At 43.9% G+C, this 22,752-nt stretch overlaps 1 protein-coding gene across 1 annotated transcript; it reads right to left on the bottom strand.

The window, feature by feature from the left end:
- Window positions 1–340: 340 nt before the first annotated feature.
- On the bottom strand, window positions 341–21,247 carry LOC138603691 (transmembrane protein 47-like). The gene is made up of 3 exons (XM_069675574.1): window positions 21,019–21,247; window positions 5,905–6,045; window positions 341–1,092 (listed from the first exon to the last, which is right to left on the bottom strand). Exons 1-3 carry the CDS (start codon window positions 21,245–21,247, stop codon window positions 914–916), a joined length of 549 nt encoding a protein of 182 aa, XP_069531675.1. The 3' UTR covers window positions 341–913.
- Window positions 21,248–22,752: the final 1,505 nt, after the last annotated feature.

Below are 22,752 nucleotides of genomic sequence, written 5' to 3'. Positions count from 1 at the left end.
TAGCAGACCCTTGGAGGCAGCTGAGCGCAGTCCTGTCTCACACCTCCGACCATGGCTAATCAATCATGACAGCTGCATGTGCACACCCTGTGGGTTGCAGCGGTTACAGACAAGTGGGTCGATAACAGAATATTGAGTGAGTGTCTTTATTTTATTCCCCCCCTCTTACCTTCCCCCGAGAGGAATCAATCTGTCTTATGAAAAGTTATGAAGCGCAACAGTAACGCTTGATCCTCTTCCACGTCCTTGTGAAAGTTTAAGAGCTCCAGAGGAAAATGCCACAACTTCTTACTATGCACTGATGAAGATGAAGCGCTGACAGAGCGTTACACTGGGGTTTTCGATTTTCAAAGATGTCCAGCCCAAGGATTTGATGTTTACAGGTGAAGATACACAGCCTTTGCATGTGCATGCGTGCGTAATCGTGCAGAAAAAGCCTCCCAGTCTGACATCCTGTTTCCTAAGTAACAGAGTCAATAAGATGGGTTGTTCCTAGTGACAAACTAAGAGCGGCTCTTGCAGTGAAGTTCACAGGGAAGAAAGAACGAAGGTGGCATGGTCACGCAAAGCTCCATCCCTTGTTACTGCAGGGTTGTCAGCTCTCTCAGGTGTGTCACAAGTCCCAGGAATAAACTAATAAGACTCCTTCCCACCCCCAGAACTGATGTTGGGGCTGTAAATTCAAATACCCATCAAGCTTACACTTCTGTTGACTGAGGCAAGAAAAGAAATCCCCCGACCGCCAGCTTCACCCCCCTCACGGGAAGCTTGTGGCGATACAGTTATTGGCTCAATCCGATGTAAAGTATTCCTCACAGTTCCTTGGAATTGAACCAGCAAAAGGAAAATACCCCAGAACCCCCTGAATACCTCTCCCATCATGTGACCGTAGGGTTCTTTGCTTGGATCAGAGCTAGTAATACTCCTCGTAGTTCTTGGGGTTGAGACAGTAAAGGATTCCCCCGCCGAAGGAGAAGATGGTTCCGCCCCAGGCCAGGCCGTAGCCCCAGTTGAACTCGTGGTAGATCCTTAGGTTGATGCTCTCGATGAACTTGATGGGGTAGAGGACCAAGCTGCAGGCCTGCAGGACGACTGGAAGACACATGGAGACAGTTAATACAAGGCAAAGTACAGTTTCTTAAAGCAACAGCTTCAATAGGTTTCTGGCAGTATTGTTTGATGGGCACTTGTTGTTTGCTAACAAGCTAAACTTAGAGGCCTTCTTATTAGCATGCTAGCACTGTCATTGTGAGCGTATTTTTGTTAGCATTTAGCTTTAATCTTAGTCATGCCAACAATACAGACTCACAGAATGCTAGCACTATTTATTACACAGCTGTGTTAAATACTTGATTCTGATTGGTTAACTACAACATTCCAAGGTCTGCTATTTCTCTATAGCAGACTGTTGCTATGAAGAACAGACCGTTGCTAGGGCCGGGCTCTAATCGCAGAAACTGTAAGACTAACTGTAGTCATATCAATCCGCCAAAAGAAGTCTGGTAAGTACTGAGCTGCTGGGTGGGCGTGTCCTTTAACTGTGCCAGGGGCAGGAACTTCTGCTGTGTCTCGGGCAGATGCCCAAATATAGGGTTCCTCTACTTTGTGACATCACAAAGTGAAGCATCTGGAGAAGTCTGTCTGAAAACTGGCGACTGTTTTAGCAGGGGATTAATCTAACATATTTTTACCTACAGATTTGAAACTTCACCTATGTTAGTCTGGACATCCAACATTGTAACTTTGTATATATGTCTTAAAATGTGAAACACATTGATGCCCCCTCTTTAAAGATGGTGAATGTAAAAGAACATTTCAGGAGGCTCTGACAGTGATGGGATAGAAAACCTCCATCAGGCATTGTGCTGATTCATGCGATCCCGTTCATCTTGTCTCCACTGTGCGTCTGGGTCTTGTCTCACCCCCACCATAACAACCCACCCTTACTATACATTATGCCTTACTTCAAGTGTTTTTTTCTACATTGTGAAAAATCCAATTTTTTAGTCATGATATTGTGGCAGTGTTCTTTCAACCACCCTGCTGTAACCCTTTCTATAGCCACCATACAAAAGCCACTTTCCCACTGGTCAAAAAACCTGCTAACACCCGCTAACACCCGGCTGTTTTGCTTAGTGGGAAAGGCTACAGTCCGCATTCAGACCTGGATAATTATTGCCGTGGCTCCGACGGAAATAAAGACCTAACCACCGTAATCTCTTCACTGTTTACTAACCCTGTCTCCAGCGCATTTGTGACGTCAGACGGTGACGCAGCAGAAAAGAGACCGACAGGAGTATACTTCACTGGCAATGGGAAAAGAGACAATCAGCATCTATAAGCAGGTCTTCCCGGGTCTGAAAAACCCACGTCAACGCGCTAATTTTGGTGGGAAAGGGTTAAAATAAAAAAACAAAAAAGGAAGGCCTCCATACTTAGTTCATCTGTTAGAACAAGCCGCCCGCCTGGGAGCCATCTGCATGAAGCAGACGGCTTGTAAATGTTGAAAATATTGATGTACTTTGTAATTTATAAATTCTAAAAGAACAGCTGAACATTAACACAAATATATGAGCATTCATGGAAGAAATATGTTTGTATTCAAAGCCTCACAATGAGTCTGCTGTGAGGTTTAATTACTTTAGGGTGGGATTTGGTCCCAGACACCTATTTTCTCTTAAATTATTAAGCAGTCACGCATGAAACGATTTGGAAACATTCGAAGAATATCAGAAATAAGCATCGACTAGGTCTGGAAGAGAGTCGCATGCCTGTAGGGGATGTCATTTAGCTCTCTTCACTTCATTTAGCACATTTTAGAAAAACAAAATCAATCAAAGTTGATCAGGAGAGAGGGAAGGGGAGAGGAGGGGAAGTGGAGGAATAGGAGGAATGAGACAGAGGAGAAGGATTGGAGTGGGACTAAAAGGTCACAGGAAACAGGACGAGTTAAGAGAGGGATACAGGGATGATTGCAGGTGAAAGGAGGACGATGGAGGGAGGCAGAGAGATAGATGTTTAAACAGGGAGGGTGAGGAGAGATGGATGGCAGTGGAACAAAGGGGAACACATCAATCGTTGCTTCTTCAAAGGGAATTCATCTTGCGGGAGCGCAAACGCGCTCTGGCACTTTCCCGCATGAAAGAAAAAACAACACGGGACGCATAATATCCAAAAAGCATGCAAATATTAACACAGATGGTGTGAAAAACAGGCCTTAAAGAGGTGGCTGGTTGTTAAAGGGTGTGCATGTGATCTATCGCTCACTGAGGCTCCCTTTGGAGTCAACCCGAAAACACACAAGCGCCTCTGTGGCGTTTTAAGAGATCATTTAGAGAGACTGTTCGTGTCCAATCGCGGGGAAAACAATTTGACAGTTTATTTGTCTCCGTTTCCAAAGCTCATAAACAATATATTATATTATTACTGCTGCTGGGAGCGTTGCTTCTTATTGAATCAAAGCAGTGCATTTGGACTGCTCGTAAAGTAAAGTTTAAGCCTGTTAATAATATTTTGGCATTATTATTATTATGATCTGGACATCAAACGGTCCCGGCACACACGGGCGCACTTTGTCTGTAAGTATGGAGACGGTCTGGAGCCGTTACACATGAAAGGGATTATTATATTTGGACAGCTGCTGTTGTTGGCTCGCTCAAGAAACGCAGCGAAAACTGGTAAATAACCTGTCGAGTCTGGACTTTACAATAAACTGTTAAAACTGCTGCCTCCCTCGTCTCCCTGCTCATCATCGATCTGTGGATGGAGTTGAGCTCCGTCGGCGTGGAGCTCACTTAATGCCTGAGAGCGCAGCAGGTGCAGACAGCTCCTCTTCACAATCAGATGCAAAACAAAGAGCAAACTGCAAAACTTTATGGGGCGTGTCTGCGCTTGGATATCATCAGTGCAGTTTGCTTTGTGACCTTGAGACGGAGCAGATAGCGGTTGCAAATGATCGGTGTGATCAGCGGCCATAATCCATTCTTACTGAATTCCCCCCCAAGATTGTACGTGCTGTAAACCTAATTCAGTCAAGTTGCAGCTTACGTCGATAAGTGCTTCCCACACATTAACAGTTTATCTAAACATCTATTTCCACAGTATTTTAATTGAGTAAAAGTCCTGATGCAAAGAAACTGTAAGCCCTCGATCTACGCCGCGGTTCTGGTCCGTCAAGCGGCGTGAGCCCTCGCCCACAGGAAGCATGTCTGGTCCAAGCAGTCTGTACATGGTGTTTTATTTTGAAATGACCGGACGCTGTATGCCGTTTTCTGTCTGACTTCCTGTTTGGAGCGATCTGCTTTGTTCAGCTTGACGCGTGCTTTGAAGCGGCTTCCGTCAGAAATAGACTCGTCGCGTATCTGTAGCGGAGCAGAGCGGAGAGACGCTTCTGGAACGGGGAACTGCGATGCACGCTGTTGAGCATCGACTTGATCGCGATCAACTGCGGAGGTCGCGGTCGCACGCGGAACACACCGGAGACGGATCATGTGGAATTTGAGGGGAAGGAGGCAGCTGGAGCACTTCCATGGGTCACATGCTGCATCATTAAGAGAAAGAGAAGAAGTCAAAGGTTTACGTCGTTGAATATAAAAGCTTATTCTTTACGCTCTTTAAGCTGAAAGAGTAAATTAACAGCAGAGCGAAAAACAATGATCTGCTGCCCTCTTTAATTGAACCTGTAACCACACCCCCAAAAGTGACATCACAGTGCACTGACACGCCCTAAAGTACACGTCTACATCACAGCATCTTTTAAGTTCTGGTGCTAATGATGCCGCGCTAAATTTGATCATTTCAAGAACATATTATTTCTTAAATTTGTTGCATTCACATTTTGGGTCAGTTGTGGATGAATTAGCGTTTTAAGCTAGGTGCTTAGTTCTCAAGGTATTTGACTTTGCGACAGCTGTGATTCATGCATCTGATTCAGCCACCTGCCAAACCTCATAGACAAACAAGAAAGAAAGAGGCCTTTAAACTGACAGCCATTACAGAGATCTATAGCGCCGTTACACTTTTCAAAAGCCTCTTGTATTTATATGCAAAAGACATTAAGAAATGTGAAGGAAAAGGTTAAAATGAAAGTTTCCTGGGACCAGCCGCTCGTCTGACTTCACACCTCCTTATGTATTCAAGCCGCAAATGTCACGCTGTCTGTTTGCTTTGCCGAGGCTCAAGACCGAAAAAAGGCTCCTCAATCATTACAGCATACAAAGTGACTGTATTGAAATGAGCAGTCAAATGTCAGCCAAATATAAAAAGAATATTAAATCACAATCTGTTGCCTTTTCACTTCCCACACACGCTTTGAAAGTATTCTTCAGGATAAAAAGACTCCCACTTTTTTGAGGAGTCACATCGCTTTAAGTTAAGAAGATTCCCTCTTTAGTGCTGAGTCGTGCTAACGTACCCTCGCACAAACAGACACGTCCGGCTTTGCAAAATGAAGCAGTTCACGCCTAAAAAAAAAAAAAAAGAATTCCAATTATTCTTGGAGGTGAGGACGGGGACAACGTGGAAAACTCGACAGTTGTCCAAGTGGAGGCTGGGGCTGGCTGGGGAAATTAAACAGACAGGCGTGACGCTGCGCTCCGACCCTGCTGGGCCCGACTCATAAAAATAAGATTTTCTCTAAATGAGTTTGAGGGAGAGAGGAAGTGTGTGTCAGTGTGTGTGTGTGTGTCTGTTTAATGAGTAAGTAAGGATTATCATTTAAATGCATGTCAGTTTTCAATGTGATTACCCTGCAACCTTCCAGCTACCTTGTCTAAATTGGCTAATTAAGTGTGTGTGTGTCATTAGGTGTGTGTACTTTAGCACATAATGAGAGTGTGGCCTTCGACCCAGCGGTGATGTAACTGTGCGTGGACTACGCTTCATTGTGTGTGTGTGTGTGCTGACCTGCAGCGAAGAGCATGAAGGCGACGGGTGCGTAGAAGCGCCGTCTCGTGCCGATGCACACGGCAACCAGGGCGACCAGGAATGACATCAGCACCAGGGCTCCGCCCCCTAGCAACAGGGCTAGCGTAGCAACCTGCCAGTCTGGAAGAGGAAAGGAGGGGAGAAAAGGAGGAGAAAAGAGGGAGGGGAGGTGATGGAGGGAGATTGACAAGAGAGAGTGTTTGAGAAACATGTTGCATACAAACATTTAGAGAATGTTCATGAATAAATGCAAAATAGTGAACGCACATTAGAGCTTAAAAAATGAATTGCACACGACCCTGAGGGCGGCCTGGGAGGAGAGGCGGCGCCACGAGAGACACATTATTGTGTCTGACATTTTATATTCACCGAAAAGTGTGTTGATTAGAGGAGGAGGCGAGGGTGGGAGGAGGGAGACGATAAAGGAATGAACGAGGGAACAGGAGTGAAATTGTTAAAAAAGGAAGAAAGGAAGGAGGAGAGCAAGGGAACATGGGAGAAAGAAGAGAGAAAGGGGGTGAAGGGAAGAAAAAGGTAAATGAAAGAAGATCAGAGAGAAAGGAATCCAATAAAGACAAAGAAAGAAGGAACTAGTTAAGATAGAGGAAGTTACAGCTTTTAAAGTTGAGACAAGGGAAGCCTGGGCGAATAGAGGAGTAAGGGAGAAAAACAAGGGATAGAAAGAAGTAAAGAAAACTAAATAAGGTAGATGTAAGGAAAAAAAGGAGAGAGGAAATAAAAGCAAAGGAACAAACAGGAAGTGAGCAAAAAAAAGAAAATGGAGAGACAAGTTAAAGTGAGAGGACGTGAGGTTTGGTGGCGGCGACGTTGTTGACGGGCGATAAAAGAGGAGAAACATGCAAGTGGAGAGGCGTAATGCTACAAGGACAGAGAGAGGGCAGCATGAAAAAGAAATGCCAAGACGAAGGGAGGCGGGTGGTGAAGGAGGAGGGAGAGAAAGAGAGAGGGGGGAGGAGGAGGAGGTGAGGAGGGCGTGATGGGGCTGGGGACGGAGCGGCGCTGAGTGAAAGTAATGAAGAGAGAGAGCACTTAGTATACCTGAGCTGACAAAAAGCCTCGGCTAAAAAGCTTTGCTGGCATCTTATCAAAAATCTGTCCACATTTATATATAGGGAGCAGCGCGGCCTGATGCACTCTGAGACAGCACACACACACAGATACATGGTCACATACAAAGACACACCCAAACTTGGTACCCCTTATTACGTCAAACTCAGGAGTATTTTTCGCCTTCCTTTCTTAGCTCAGACAGAGGGTGAGGCAGGTTTTAGACGCAGCACTATTGCGTACGAAGCGGATATAAAAAGACATTTGGACATAAATTCAGCCGCAGCAGCAAAAGTGAAGCTAAGACCAGAGACGAAAGGAAAAACAAGATTGCAATGAATGAACTGGAGCTACTGGTGAGCTGAGCAACACAAACAGGGTCTTTGCATACCTCGCTAGCTAGCTTAAAGCTAACGTCTGTACAGTAGGGACATAGGCTGTTTGGCGTCACTTCTATTTCGGTTTGAACACACCTTAAAGGCCTTTTAAATTTATCTGTGTGTGTTGGTGAAATGTGTTGTTAGCTTAATAGCAAAGTAAACGACTTACAGTGCTACATGTTAAACTACCGCAGCTAGCGAGCAAACAGTTAACAAGCTAGCCAGCTGGAAACAAACGCTGTGTCCTCATTCAGGGGCTGTATCCTTCGGAAGGCCGATTGCGTTATGGCCGTGCGTTGAAGGTTGTCCCATTTCGAAAGCCCCTCGGATGTAGTCGACAAATGCGTCCTCCTTTTCCCGAGCCGCAAAGGATCCATCGGGGGCATCCTTCGTATCAGCCCAATGTATCCAGACATTCCCCACTTTAAACAAGATGGCAGACTTTTAAATGGTTACAACTTAATCGAATAGCTAGCGATAGAAATGTTAAAAATAACGAAAGGGGCCTAGAAAATAAATAGGTTAAGTAACGTGATGTTAGCTAGCTACCTGTTGCTAGGCGACAGGAGCCGCGTTTGGTGACGCAAGGTTAAGGACGGGAACAGCTGGTGGAAATCCTCTTTTGCATGATCACAACAGCTCTCCAACTGTCTTTCTGTTGTCTATTTACCGGGCCACAACTCTCCCTTGGTGTTGCACACAATTTCAATAAAATGCCTCCTAGCGAGCTTGCAACCTAACTGTCAGTTAGCAAACTTGCTAGCTCAGGTGCTAACTTAAAAATGACAAGCAAGATTTATTTAATGGCGCAATAATATTTGAAATTGGTGCCATGGCTGTGGAGAAAGTTGTACAAACAGCTCGTGGTTTCGCCCATTCTACATTCCTACAACACCCAGCATGCATTGCGCCTCTGAAATACTGCCGTTTTTGCTGCAGGCAATGGCTCAGAGCGGTACAGAGTCCGAAATACGAGAATATACCAGTGGATCGTCTGGTCTGCATTCTACATTTCAAACCTGACGATTTTGAACGAGACATGACACCGGAGGCGGGCACCCTAGATTGAGGAAGTATGGTTAGGCGAGCTCCCTGGCTCCTTGTTTTCCAGGGCCTATTGGAGAAGCGGTCCTCCAAAGGCACAGAGCCAAATTGCATTAGCTCCAAATAGTAGCATGATAGGACTGAGGTTGAAAATCGGCGAACTGGCCCTTTTGTTCAATCTACTCCTATGTCAACACTGTCCTGTTTAGTGGAGTAGTTTATACTTTAGCACAGGAGGTTAAAGGTAAATGATTAGCAGTATGTAGCATGTCATGTGGATAAACATTTCAACGAGTAAACTGAACAGTAGTGGCTTTTACCTGTAATACAACTTGAAGTCAACAGCTCAAAAACAGCTAATACGCCACATTTTCCTCCATGTCAGCCTCTTTGGCTCCTTGTTCCCTCAAAGGTCAGCGCTGTCAAGATGGTTTCGCTTTTGGTCTGTGGCTAAAATTAGCATGTCAAAGTTAGCTTGAATCTATGAGAAAAACTCACACAGATGTACTACAAGCTAACCCTCTGATCACGGAGATATAACTGGAGTAGATGGATTGCGCTGTGAAATTTCTCTTTCATATATAGCCTGCTGGTGTGACTGGATGTTAAGAGGCTGGACACGCAAAACAACATGCGCATACACACTCCTTGTCATGTAATCCATCTTGGCTCAGTGGGGAAAAAAAAAAAGAGATTTCTCTAACCTTTCATTCCACCTGTCTGCGCTCAAACTGTGATCACATTTGATGCTGTCAGATTGGCCGGGCTCGTGTAAGCTGCCTATTTCTGTACAACACGGTTAAACTAGGAAGTGCTGTGTTACAAAATAATCTGTACTCCTTGAGGACATACAGTGGGTCTTAAAAGGCGGACTTCAAACTGAAAGTTCTGTATGAAGCGTCGGCGAACAGACGCAGAAATGTAGCTGTCAGTACGGATACAAAGCGAATGGCAGCTACACTGCGGGGCCGTTTATGTGGATTTATTTTTATTTTACAGCTGTTTGAGTCGTGTGAACGCGGGCGATGCCTAAATTTACTGCTCGAGCGTGGTAAAAAACCCTTATGAAAGATGGATGGCGGAGGGGAGAGATAAGGAAAGATGAGAGATTTAGATGCAGAGGGAGAGAAAGAGAGATGAAGATGGAGGTGAAAGATGAGATGAAGAGGTGGATTGTGGGAGGCAGGGAGGGAAGGAGGAAATTAAAGATGAAGAGAGCAGAGAGGAGAGATACAGATAGACCTTTGGTGCAAACAGTATCTTGTATTATGAATGCACAGCAGCTAATGCTATCCCTTTTCAGCTTTATTAAAATGTTTTTAGCTCTGAGTTATTCCTACCTGAGGACCCAATTTCTATTTTTTCGCCTCTGACTCTGATCCGCCCGTGTGGGTTTGTCTGCAAATGTTAGCATCTGTTTGCTTCATATTTTAGGAGAAGCACTTCAGGCAAAAAATCTGGAGTCAGCTCAGCAAAACCAACACCACCAAAGCAATTCTGCCGCCCCCTGAGAGTCGCCCAAAAAGTTGCCCTGTAGAAGCGATGTAACGAGGTACACAGGAGCGGAATGAGGGATGAGAGAGAGAGATGCAGCAAGGTGGAGGCGAGGGTGAAACAGGGCTCTCGGGAGGCTCAGGTGGTTTATCATTCATTCATTTTTAACTTCCCTCCGAGCACGGAGCCGGCTCGGGCCGTGGATGCAGTCTCAACCAATCATGAGTCTGCGTGAGACCAAAAGGCATCAAAAAACAAATCAAAGGGGAAAACAGGCGTCCTCAGCTACAGTTCAGAGACATCTCTCTCCAACATGCAGACTGTCTCTCAGACACACACATATTTCTCACACTGAACTGCACCTGGATCAAACAGTTGTAAGCTGGGATATTGGATGTGCATAAGAAATGTGATTGGATGGTGATGTTAAGTGCAGTGGTTCCATCTTTTTCATCTATCCTATCTTCATCCAATTAAAAGTTCAGCTAAGATAGTGCTTCACAGAAACCATCCCGTATGTTTGTACACACAATAAATGTCAACATTTAAGTTGTATTATGCAAGTTTACTACTATTAAAAGGGACCTGACAAGCAGTTTTTTAGCTAAGCATTTCGACCACATTGAAACCAATTGTTTATCAGTTGCTTTTAGCAAGGCACAACATTTGTTTGTTATTTTATTGCTAACCATGTCCATTGTTGTCCATAGGCTACTTCTAAGCTAACCCTTCCTGTTACATTTAGCTTACTCTTTCAATTGTTGCTGTATCTAGTATATAGCCTTAGCAGTATACTGTTTATTCATTACTTTAAGCTAACTCTTTCAACTGTTAATCTGTTACTTTGTGCAAAGCATGTCAGCCATTTGTCTGTAGCTTACTATTTCAGCTACTTAGCTATTAGGCTACTTTTAGCTAACCATTCCTGTTACATTCAGCTAACTCTTTCAGTTGTTATCTGTTACTATAGCTAAGTATTTCAATCGTTCGTCGGTTAGGGTATCTCTAGCTAAGTATTTCAATTACATATTCATTCGGCTGCTTTTTAGCTAACCATTTCTGTTACTTTTAGCTAACTCTTTATTTTTGCTAACTATTTTAACTGTATCTAATCCTGTCCTTTACTTTAGCTAAGTAGGCTACCATAACATTTTTCCATTAGTTTTAAATATCAATTTTGACCATTAATCTGTTTTAATTTGCTATTTCAACCTTTTATTTATCACTGTTAGCTAACTTTTTCAACCATTTATTCATAGCTTTTAGCTACAGCTAGCTACTACTATGTAGCTAACTGTTTCTTGGTTACTTGAGGCTAGCTATAGTTGGACCATTCATCTGTTTATATTAACAAATCATTCATCCATTACTCAACTCGCAATTTAAACCATTTATTACTGTTACCTTTTCTATTTCACCAATTTATTCATCTCTTTTAGCTACATATTTAAAATGTCTTCAATTAATTTGAGCTAATTGTTTGTACAGTGTATTTATAACTTTTAGCTTGCTTGCTAACTATCTTTCAAGCCCTCTATGTTTTTCTGTAAGTCTGTGGCCATTCGTTTCAGTTAGTTTAGACACCACCAAGATATTAGAGAAGAACTGAAGAGGGTTTTTTATTGCTTGTTATTACACCTGATTCGAGAGATGGAGTTGATGATTACATTAGAACTGAATGAGAGGAGATAATAAACTGAGAGGAAGCAGAGGGCTTACTTGCCATAAATAACACACGTTTAATTACTTGTGATTAGTAACCACTGAGTTTAATAATACAATGAAGAAACACACACACACACACACTTGTGTGCACTAGCTTTAACTGTAAAACTCTCTTGACTCTTTTATCTTTCATACACATACAATATGCAAAGACTTCTTCCTCTTCCCCCCTCACACACTAGGGCAGATTTAAATTTTTCAACCTGCTTCATGGACATGCTAACACACAGGAAACTGCATAACTCCCCACACAACTCCTCTCACTCGCACACCGACTCTGCTGTCTGTAACTTCCAAATGCACCAGTTTCTCACACATAGGCGCACATTGTGCTGTGCTGTGAGAAACGTCTCTCGCTGTAATGTGACTGTTTGCCATGTGACAGGATTTCTGCACTGAACTGTCACAGTTTTTCTTTACAGTAAAGCCACTCCAAGCTGTCACGCTGATTAGCTGCCGCGGTACTTTGGAGTCCCGTATCCTTAAACGTAACCTGTCAGTCCTGAAGCTGCAAAATCAAGAATCAAACTTACTGTAGTTTGTCGGATGTCTAAACATTTCAATCACTGCATTAAGCCGAACACAGGCAGGTTTATAATCGGGTAATGATACAAAACAGGCTGGTCCATTTCAAGTAGTACACAACACACATTTAAACATCATATAAGCGCAACCTACACTGTTCTTGCAAAGCCAAGGCCCCAGAACCAACCGCCAAAAAATCTTTGTGCCTGCTGACAAAAGCTCTGCGCTTCAGGGCGCACAAGTGCCGCAGGAAATAAGTGATAAAAACAATGCAGAAGTCTCTGCTAGCGTCATGTTTTCCAGTGCTTTATGTTCGCTTGTGTTTCCCTGCGTTCCCATCTCGTCTGCAGAGGATCGCACTGAGAACCCTGCATAAATCGTGCACAGCTGGAAGTGGAGATACCTTCATGAATTTGCTGACGCCAGGATTTAACATAACTGACTTTTATTAGCTGCCGAAGTGCTGAGATTCACAGTTTCTATTAAGGAGTTTATGCAGACTCGCAAGTCTGTGTTTGTTAATTGAGGACTTTATATGCCATGATAGCAGCATAGCACTATTGATGGCTTTGATTATTGCCTGACTTTAGGCCTCAAGTTCTCACCTCTGCTGTTTATTATCCCGAAATAAACCAGATGGATTAACAAAAAGTCTGGTGCAAAGCATCATCATGTATTCAACACTTTAGTTATTACAAAATATCAGCTAAACAAACAGCATTCCCATCAGCCTCAACTTTACTTTGTTTTATGTGCGGAATAGCTGCAGTGTTAGCATGCCAACGCGCTAAGCATTGTCATTATTAGCTTCTTAGCATGCTGTTGTTAGCACTCATCTCAACGCAGCACTGTATCTAAGTGAAACCTGACAGAGCTATCTGTTTGAGTTTTCATTAGCTTCTTTAGGCTCATGGTTAGCAGCATTTTCTGTGACGCACATTCAATTTAATAAGCAAATCAATCTCCATACATTGTAAAACAAAGTAATTGTTACTTTGCTATTCCTTGCTACTTTTTTAGTCGGGCCTTTAATTGAGCCTTATTTATTTATCTGTCTATTCATTGTATTTTACCTTTTATTTATATTCATTTATTTATTTTATTAACTGAGCTTCCTTCATTATCTGTTTAATTATTTATTAAATGTTACCTTCTTAGTCTGGTTTTTAATTGAGCTTTCATTCTTTATCTATTTATTTATGTATTTTAGTCAGTTTAACTTTTTGGTATATGTTTATTTTTATTCTATTTTATTTTTTATTTTATTTATTGTCTATTTTCAATCCTGCCTCTGGTGTTTCCTCACTGTAACTTAACGAGAATTATGATAGCGCTTCCTCAGTTCCTGTTTTCATTATTATCCTGATGCACAAGGGGGGAAGGGGGGGGTTGCCTTCGGGGCCTTCCACTACCCCTACCCCAAACCCTGACCCTGCTGGGGGACATGGGTTTCTGTTGGGGGGCTTTCTGGTGGGGGGCCCTGGGGGCAAACTCCTCCCACTAGCTATTACAATTTTAATGTTTTTCCATATTGTTGTATTATGTGAAGCACTTTGTGTTACATTTTATTTGTATGAAAAGTGCTATACAAATGAAGTCTGATTGATTGATTGATTGATTCCAATACACCGAAGTGATGTCTTCAAATGCCTTATTTTGGCTGACCAAGATTGATTTTGCAATGATTGGCTGGTTCATAAATCAAAGCATCTCTATACGTGCTCTAAAATGAACTGAACAACTCTTCTGGCTTAAAGCGGGGCGGTATTATGCTAAATTCAAGCTTTATTTCACTCTGTGATACCTGTGCTGGCGCTCATACAGCCTCTGCCTGAAAAGTGAGAAACCCTGCCCCCCCTACAAGCCCGCTTTCTTCCGATTGGCCCGCTCTCTGTGACGTCACAAAGTGCAGCGTGTAGAAAAAACTGTGTGAAACCCGGGGATTACTCTAACATTCTTTTACCTACAGATTTGAAACTTCACCCACGTTTAGTCTGAACATCCAACATTGTAACATTATGTCTTCTAATGTGAAACAGCATGATACCCCCTCTTTAATCTATTAGACCTCCAGAAGTGTGATTTTGAGTGGTTCTAGTTCAGAGTGAATGTAAAACTGTTGACGGTCGTTTTGCCTCTTCACTTGGATTCAATCAAAAACCGATTTAAGAACGAACATATGAAAAAGCTTCTGTGTGAAGGTGGCAGATGATGTAAGCTTGAAAACAGGAGGTTTATATTAAAAACTGCAAGTTCGAATAACTGCATTTAAACGCTTTAGCGTCCATCGATAATGTAGAATTGGTCTTTTTTATACGCCGCCACATGCTGCTGCTGCGATACTGTAAACGCTTTGAAGACAGCTTGATTTGCATCCACCAAAAGGATTATGTGTGTTCGGGCACATGAACATCCTTTTTCCCCCATCATGCCCCCAGAGTTTCTGTGAGAGAGAGGAGTGTGTGTGTGTGAGTGTTTTGGGGATGGCAAGTGGGAGCTGCAGGTCCCTGGCTATTGCCCTGTCTGTCTGCCTGCCACAGAAGTGAATGCCACATCATTTCCCATTCCTCGTTCAGCCGCTACAAATAGAACGGGCGTCTCTGGGGGCTGAGAGGACGAGAAGAGGGGAAGGGAAGAAGGAGTGGGGGGGTGAAGGAGGGAGGGAAGAGTGGGAGAGACTTGACCCTGGAGAAAATGGAAAGAAGAGATGGAGACGGAGAGAGCGGAGGAGAGGGAGGAGGGTGAAATTACAAAGGGAAAATGATTAACATTAGAAATGTAACAATGAAACCCTCGGGGAGGAGAGAGGGATAGGGAAGGAGGGAGACAAAAGGGAATCAGGAACAAACAGGAAGGAGATGGAGACGGGCGAGAAAAAGACAATTCATTTAAGGGTACAGATGAAAAAGGCCCGGGGAGTGAGAGCAACAGACGGATCGATGCGCTGATAGAGAAAGTTGAGGAGGGCAGGCGAGGGGAGGCGGCGTTTTATGGAGGTTTCAGCGGCGGCTGAGCTTAAATCTGCGCCGATAAAGGCGGGTCAAAAGAGGCCAAAAGAGACGCCACTGTCCACTTAATTTGTGCTTCTGTCCACAGGGAACGTCTGTGGATATACGCACATGCAAAACGAGCGGAAAATGATCACACACTCGTAGCATGAGAACAGAGAAAAGCATAGTAGTGGTGTCTCCGGCTGTAACCAAATCTAACGGTGAGCCATGGGAAATCTCTCCTCAAGGTCAGGTGAATGACAAACCTACTGGTGGCAACAGCATTTCTTTTGTTCTCAGCTATTTGTTGTCCTTTGGTTTCGTTTAAGGCTGCTGGCGTCGCATTAAAAGCAACGAAAAAACGTGAAGAGACGGGAGAAGAGGGGATGGTTGAACCTGACAGGATGATGAAGGCATGTAGGACAAAGAGAGGAAGAGAGACGGTTCGCTTCCAGGTGCAACTTTTCAGGGCTCAAATACCTTTCAACAGCGTACGTGTGAGTCTGACAGGTCGAGAGAGGTTCCCCCGACGTCTGCCTATAAGGCCAAACGCCCACTACAAGACTTTCCATCTGACACCGCGTTCCATTTGTCAAACATGAGTGAAGTGAACTGCAGGGTTTTTGTTTAGAGCCGACTCGATCTGAAAAGTCCCTGAAGCGTTTTTTTTCAGACATGGAATATTGAAAATTGCGAAGTGATTTTTGTCATTCTGGTAAATAAATGTGGATGAGGATATTTGGCACCTGGTGGGAGGGAGCAGGTGAATCCTTTAAGCCCTAATAATGACTAACTAGCTCTTCAAACTTCAATTGCCTGTTTTTTTTATATCCGATAGGGAACAAGAATACAATAACAGGGCTATGTTAACTCGTTTTTTGGCAGCGGAAACAAGACGCAAAGATGAAATCGTAACAAACTGATACCTTATGACGTTTATATAAGATAAGATCAGCTAGACTTTATTGATTACTTGTTACAACAGCTCAAAGTAAGTAAGTATCTCGCCTATTTACAAATCCCAGTAACTATAGCAACATTAGCATTCATGTGGATTTACGTTTGAGTCCACCAGATGAAAGTAAGTACAATATTCTGTCTCTTTTAACTCTGTTTTTGGTCTCCACCAACTCCTAAAAATTACCGTAAAATCCAGAACATAAAACGCAGTCTGTTTTTGGGGGAATTTCAGAGGAAAAAAATGTTTTCTATAGCACAAGTTACAGCCTACCATCTGTTTTTGCAGTGTCGAGTTTGCAACCCAGCTAGCTATCAGTGCGGTAGTTGAGCTCAGCCTACGGTAACACTGATTGGCTAAAACACAATCTCCACACTCACCTACTTCGAGGCGCGTTCCTGGTAAGTACGTGACGGCTCTGATGCGGACTTTTCAACACCAAATTACGGACTTTCTGCAGACTTTCCTTTGGTTGTTACCCAGAGTTCATAGCAAACATGGTGACAGCCACCTCACTAAATGCAGACAAATGTTCGCATACTGAAATTTGAACAAACCGATATGTAAAGCAGCAAACTTTTAAGATGAAAAACATGTACTAAAAGTGCGTCTTCTATCTACACCACATTTTATGTCAGCTGTTTGATGCTGGGCAGGTAGAGGAAACGATGCTATGAAAGCCGTGGGAGTGAGTGAAAACAGTAACATTGTGGGTCCTACGACCAAAACAACAAGCCAAAAGACGCTAAAGCACAGGAAACGTCAAAATCGGCAATAAAAATGAGACCAAGATCATTGAATCTTTTGTAAATATTACTGCTGTCAATCGATTAAAATATTTAATCGCGATTAATCGCATGGTTGTCCATAGTTAACTCGCGATTCATCGCAAATTAATCGCACATTTTTTACCAGTTGTAAATGTACCTTAAAGAGATATTTTATAGTTTTTAATCCCCTTATCAACGTGAGAATGGACTAATATGCTTCCTTTATGCAAATGTATGTTTATTATTACTGCAACATTCCAAAACAATGACAAATACTGTCCAGAATATTCTACAGAATAACCTCAAAGGTACTGCACACTCAGAAAATGGCAAACTGAAGGCCAACAAGCAGCAACAGACGGCATGTTGACCTGAATGTAACATAAGTAATAAGCCACTGAGTCTGCAGCAGGGGGTAAAAATAACATCATGCTAGTCAAAGTTTAATCACTTAAAGACATTTTTCACAACCTGGGGCTCTCTGCATCAGCTGTGTGCTCGGCCAGGAAGTGGTGTTTAAGACTCGACGTACTCCGGTGGTAACTCCGTTCACATCGACATTAAATACAAATTACTTTGTCTTTTTGAGAGAACCATCTAGCGGGGCTTTGAGGCTCAACTTGATTTAAAGGCCTTTTCTTTATCCATTTCTGCTCACGGAGGTTGCTTGCTGTCCACAACATCACTTCCTGATTTCCCAAACTACGGGGTGGGCAGAGGGTCATAATAATGGGATAATCATGCGACGAAATAAATGGTGGCGTTTAAGGGAGTGTTCGTTATTATCGCGTTAACTTTGACAGCCCTAGTAAATATAAAAAAAATCATGATAGCAGCTTTCTGTCTTGCTGCAATTCATGCTTGATATTTATAATTTCAATCAGGCAGTTGGCAAAAGGAGAAAGTGACGTCTGAATTTTCTTTTCTTTCACGAAAGAGCTCCTAAAAATGCGTGTACCCTGGTGGTCCGGGGTTAATGCTGTGTGAACTTCACATTAGGGCTATCCATCTTCTATAATAGCATCCAAATTGCAATTATGACTCGAAAAACTCACTGGGATTTTTTCTTTTTTCTTTTTTTTGGGTGAAAGCTCCACAATATCAGACTTGGCACTTCATAACACGGACGGGGCTGAAAAGCAGCCAAGCACGGACGCTTCATGTCAGCCAAAGTCTGCGTTCAATATAATTAGATTTCATTTAACCGTCAGAAGACCAACTTTATAAAGACGGAAACTCTGGGGACCTTTGCTGCATGTTGTCCCTTGTTTACTGTCAACCCTCCAATAAATAAACAGATGCCATGTTACAGTCTGACCTCTTAAGAACTGCATCACATCAACCTTATACTCCTATTATAACAGCTGCTTTAACACAGTAGCTCTGCTCTATGCTGCTCCATGCTTTGTTTCCCCACCTCGGTCTTATTAATTAGACGCTTGTGAACTAAAGATTGCATACTCTGATTGGGGTATTACACGATGTGTCTGTGCATACATTATAGACGCATAGATGATTGTTCCCGGACTGTAGCTGGTGGGTGTTGTCTTGTCAATTTAACCCTTAGGAGTGTGTGTCTTTAGGAGTCTGAGAGCAGATTAAACCTGGTCGTATCCATTCAACAGGCACAATTAAGCTAAAGGGTTAGCAGGGTAAGGGTTTTGTTTGTTGTATTTTTTGCACTACTGGTTGTTGCTGCACTTGTGTTGTTGTGTAATACACTGAGGTGGAATGAAGTATGCATGCGTGTGTTCTTTTTTGCTTGCTCATTGTTTGGGGAAAGGGGTTGAGGCTCTGACAACTCCTTTGTAAGGTTGCTGCTTGTATTAAAGATATAATCTTGAAGATTTTCATCTAGATAAATGTTAAGAGTTTGAGGTAACACAATGGTGGTTGAGCCTATGGCCCGCAGATGAAAGCTTTTGCATTTGCAGTATTACAGACTGGCTGTCTGTGGCATTCAGTATCTTTTAACTCTGTTTTTGGTCTCCACCAACTCCTAAAAATTACCGTAAAATCTGGAATATAAGACGCAGTCCGTTTTTTGTTCTTGACGCGTTTTCCATCACCCAGCAGTGGTTGGTCTGCCAGAGAGGGTAGGCGGAGCTAAGCAGCTGCTTTTCCGGTCTCTGCAAGTGTTGCGAGTAAACAGTAATCTACTATGGCTGAACAAACAAAGAAAAGATGGATGACTACAGATACAACTTCAAAAATATGTGAAAATCCAAAGAAAAATAAACAAACTCGACGCTCAGATGAAGGAAAACGGTCGAAAAAGGAAAGCGACCGTCAGCGAGGAAAATCAAGAGATACAACCGGAGCCGACCGTGGACGTCACACATGCGACACTGTCTGGATATATAGGAAGTGTGCTCCCGCAAGGTGCTACCAAAGATAACGAAACTGATATCTCCTTTAAATTGTTACCTATATTATTTTGTCAGAGACCCTCTGACTGGCACCCCGGCTAGCCAACAACCGCTACAAGGTTTGTAATTCTTTGTGATAAATCAGAAAGGTCACTTGAATTCAAACCTTCTTCCCTGATGCCACAAATCTGGGGCGCAGGTATAGCTCAGAGGTTAAAGCGCGTGCGCCCCGGATACAACTCCGACCCTCGGCCCTTTGCTGCACGTCATCCCCACTCTCGCTTCCAATATTTCCAACTCTATCCGCTGTCCTGTACAATAAAGGCAAAACACCAAAGAAATAATCATTAAAAGATAATCAAAGATCATAAAAGCTCCACAGAAGACGCCTAACAGCTTAAAAACAAAACAAACTCTTGCACTCCGTGTCCTAACAGGTCAATGCTGTCAGGACAGCTTGCTACTGTTGTACACATGTTGTTGCTGTTGTTACCTGCCACCTCTCTGTGTGTACGGTGGCCCACCAGGTTCAAACCTCCCTATGCCAAAGTGAGCGAGCCAAAGCATTACTGCCAACTTCCACTGTACTAGCTCTGTTCTCTACAGCGGGAAAGGTGAAATGAGACGATCGTCCTGCTGCGATCATTTCAGCTCCACTTCATTACAAAAGGGGAGCGATCACAATGAATGAATAGGACGAGCTAAATTAACAGAGGCTGCTGCTACAAGCCAAGGGAGCTGGCACAAGCAGGGTCTGATTTATTTCTTAGATCATCATTCAGGTGTGTGTGTAGCGACGGCTCACACACACACACACACACCTGTCGCCGACCAAGACAGTTAATTAGGGAGCCCTGGTCTGGAGTCTGGGTCTGTGTGTGTGTGTGAGGAGGGGAGGAAAGTGCTGGTCATAAAATGTGTGTGTGCAGGTCCTAGGAGAGAAAGTGCAGGGATGTAACAACAGAGAAATCAGAGTGTGACATAAAATATTCAGCCGGGCTTCAGAGGAGACTGTCCAGAAATAGGTCAGCTCGACGCGGTAGCCTCTTATTGGCACAAACACGCACACACAAAGTGGCGCGCTGACACACAAGGAGCCAGGTTCCCCTTCTGGGAGACGAAGACACCCAGCAGAGACCTTTGTAGAAAGATATATCTGATTATCAACTCATTATTTTAGGCTGTTTGCAGCCAATTGGCGGTGGTCCACCTCATCCTCTCTGCTCACCCACCTCTGTTTCTCCTCAAACACCTCCCTGAACGACCTGCAGCCACTTGCGTGCACATTAACATCAAGGTTAGTATTTACCCCACGTTTGTGTGTTGTCAGAATGTCACGTCTGCAGCTTTTTGTGCAGGGGGGAAAACAGGAGGGGGTGACATTGGAAACAGACGCCCAGTCGGGCAAATATAACACAAATTTATGATGCGTTTTTCCTTTAAAGTTTAAAGAAGAAAGAAGTAAAATCCCATCATTTCAGCTACACAGTGATTAATGTGGAGATCCCAGTGGTGTCACTGGCTGTCAGGAGGAGACAGCAGGGAGTCACCACTCGGATCAGCACATACCTTTCTTTAATAGAGTCTTTAGGAATGCCCTTCTAGAGGTGAGGAAGCCTCCCCTCCATCACCAGCAGCAGCAGCATCCCCTGCTGTCATTCACAACTCTTTGTTCCCTATAAGACACATGGTAACTACCCTCCATGCTGTAAAGTGTGCCGGGACAGGGTGGATGAAATGTAAGAGCACATGCATTCATTGTGACTTTACCTGAGCCCAGCGTGCTGATGCACTGCCAGTCCTCGGTGCTCGCGGGCTTCCAGCAGGACTCCCACAGGGACAGGTAGTACTGGTCGTCGGCGGTCACCCACGCCGGGCTCATCACGGCACCCACGTCCAGGCAGAGCGCCAGGAACACGCACACCAGCCCGACCAGCTTCAGCGGCGTCAGCGGGGAGCCTCGCGCGGACTCCTCCGTCTCGGTGACAGCAGACGACATGGCGGGGCAGGAGAGAGATACTGATGGGTGTGTGTTGGTGTATCCCCTTCCAGACGCTGTGTGGATGTATAAGAGAGAGAGAGATAGAGAGAGAGGGAGGGAGAGAGAGAGAGAGGGAGTCAGTGAAGGTGGAGAAGTCTGAGCGGAGTGTTGTCGCCGCCGCAGCCGCCTGCGTTGCGCGCTGCACGGACGCTGCGCCTCTGAGCACCGCTGCCGCCGCGCGCCGGAGATCTCCAACGTTTACTGCGATGACGTCAAGGCCCCCGAGGTATCAGTGAGGTGCTACAGGGTCCTAAAGAGTGAGAGAGAGAGAGGGGGTAGAGAGGAAGAAACTAAGCTTTACGGGGGGCGTATGGAGAGTTGTTTTTCACACCAACTCAAAATGTAACTTCAAGCTAGCTAACATAAGACAATTATATATTAATTTATGTTTATAATATAATACATTTGTTACACAATAAAAAGTCCACACAATTAATAACTAGCCTGTTTGTAACTACCTAGACAAGTGTCAGATATCAAAGTTATGACTCTTTATCTTATATTTTTGACTTATCATGGGGTTAGCTTGATTACCTACGGAAGCCCTTAGGGGACATGCATCCATACATTATATTTACTCTGAGCTATTTCTGGTCGTTTTCTTGAGATCTCGACTACAGCTAGCCGTAGTGATGAGAAGATGAGAATTGGCTATGTTAAGTTCCCGTTACGTGTCGCTCACACACTGCTATCTCACCGGGAGAGCGAGCAGTGAGTCCGCTACTCCTTTAGTCAGATAAATTAACACATGCAGTCAGTCACCGTCACAACTAGAATCTCCTCCTGTGAAAGTTAAACTAGCTCATTCATTATTTATACAATATATGGCTAATAACAGCTAGCTACGCTGAGAATATAGCCTAGCTTCTTGGCCGTAGCTAGCCTGGTAGCTTCGAGCTAAATGGGCATGCGTCAGCAACAAAGATTTATGCAGCCCGCCTATAGCCCTCAGCCCTAGGCCTCAGCTTGTTCACGCTCCGCCTCTTTGCCCGCCTCTGGATTAGCCAACTCTGGCATTTCCAATATGGTGACCGCCAGCGTTAGTGCAATTCGGGCTTCAAATATTCTTCAGAAACCTATGGGTGACGTCACTGAGACTAGCTAGCTACGCTGAGAATATAGCCTAGCTTCTTAGCCGTAGCTGGCCTGGTAGCTTCAAGCTAAACGGGCGTGCTTCAGCGACAACAATTCATGCTCCTCAGCAATATGCCTCAGCTTGTTCGCACTCCGCCTCTTTGCCCGCCCCTGGCAATTGCACCAGCGCAATTTGGGCTTCAAAATATTCTTCAGGAAACTATGGGTGACGTCACTGAGACGACGTCCATTATTTATACAGTCTATGGGTCACACCAGACTCTGTAGACACAAATTGAGCGGTTTGCTCATAAATTAAACTTCTTATTTGAAAGACGCACGTGTTTGTTCTTCATTAAAAAGTAATAAAGTTCCAGAAGACTTTGTGA

This window comes from Semicossyphus pulcher, unplaced genomic scaffold (assembly GCF_022749685.1).
Source record: "Semicossyphus pulcher isolate SPU_LCO1_2020_fin unplaced genomic scaffold, fSemPul1.0.p SCAF_24, whole genome shotgun sequence".
In the NCBI taxonomy this organism is placed as follows: Eukaryota; Metazoa; Chordata; class Actinopteri; order Labriformes; family Labridae; genus Semicossyphus; species Semicossyphus pulcher.
Note: the sequence above shows the minus strand (reverse complement) of the source record. Positions and strands in the feature narration are given on the sequence as shown.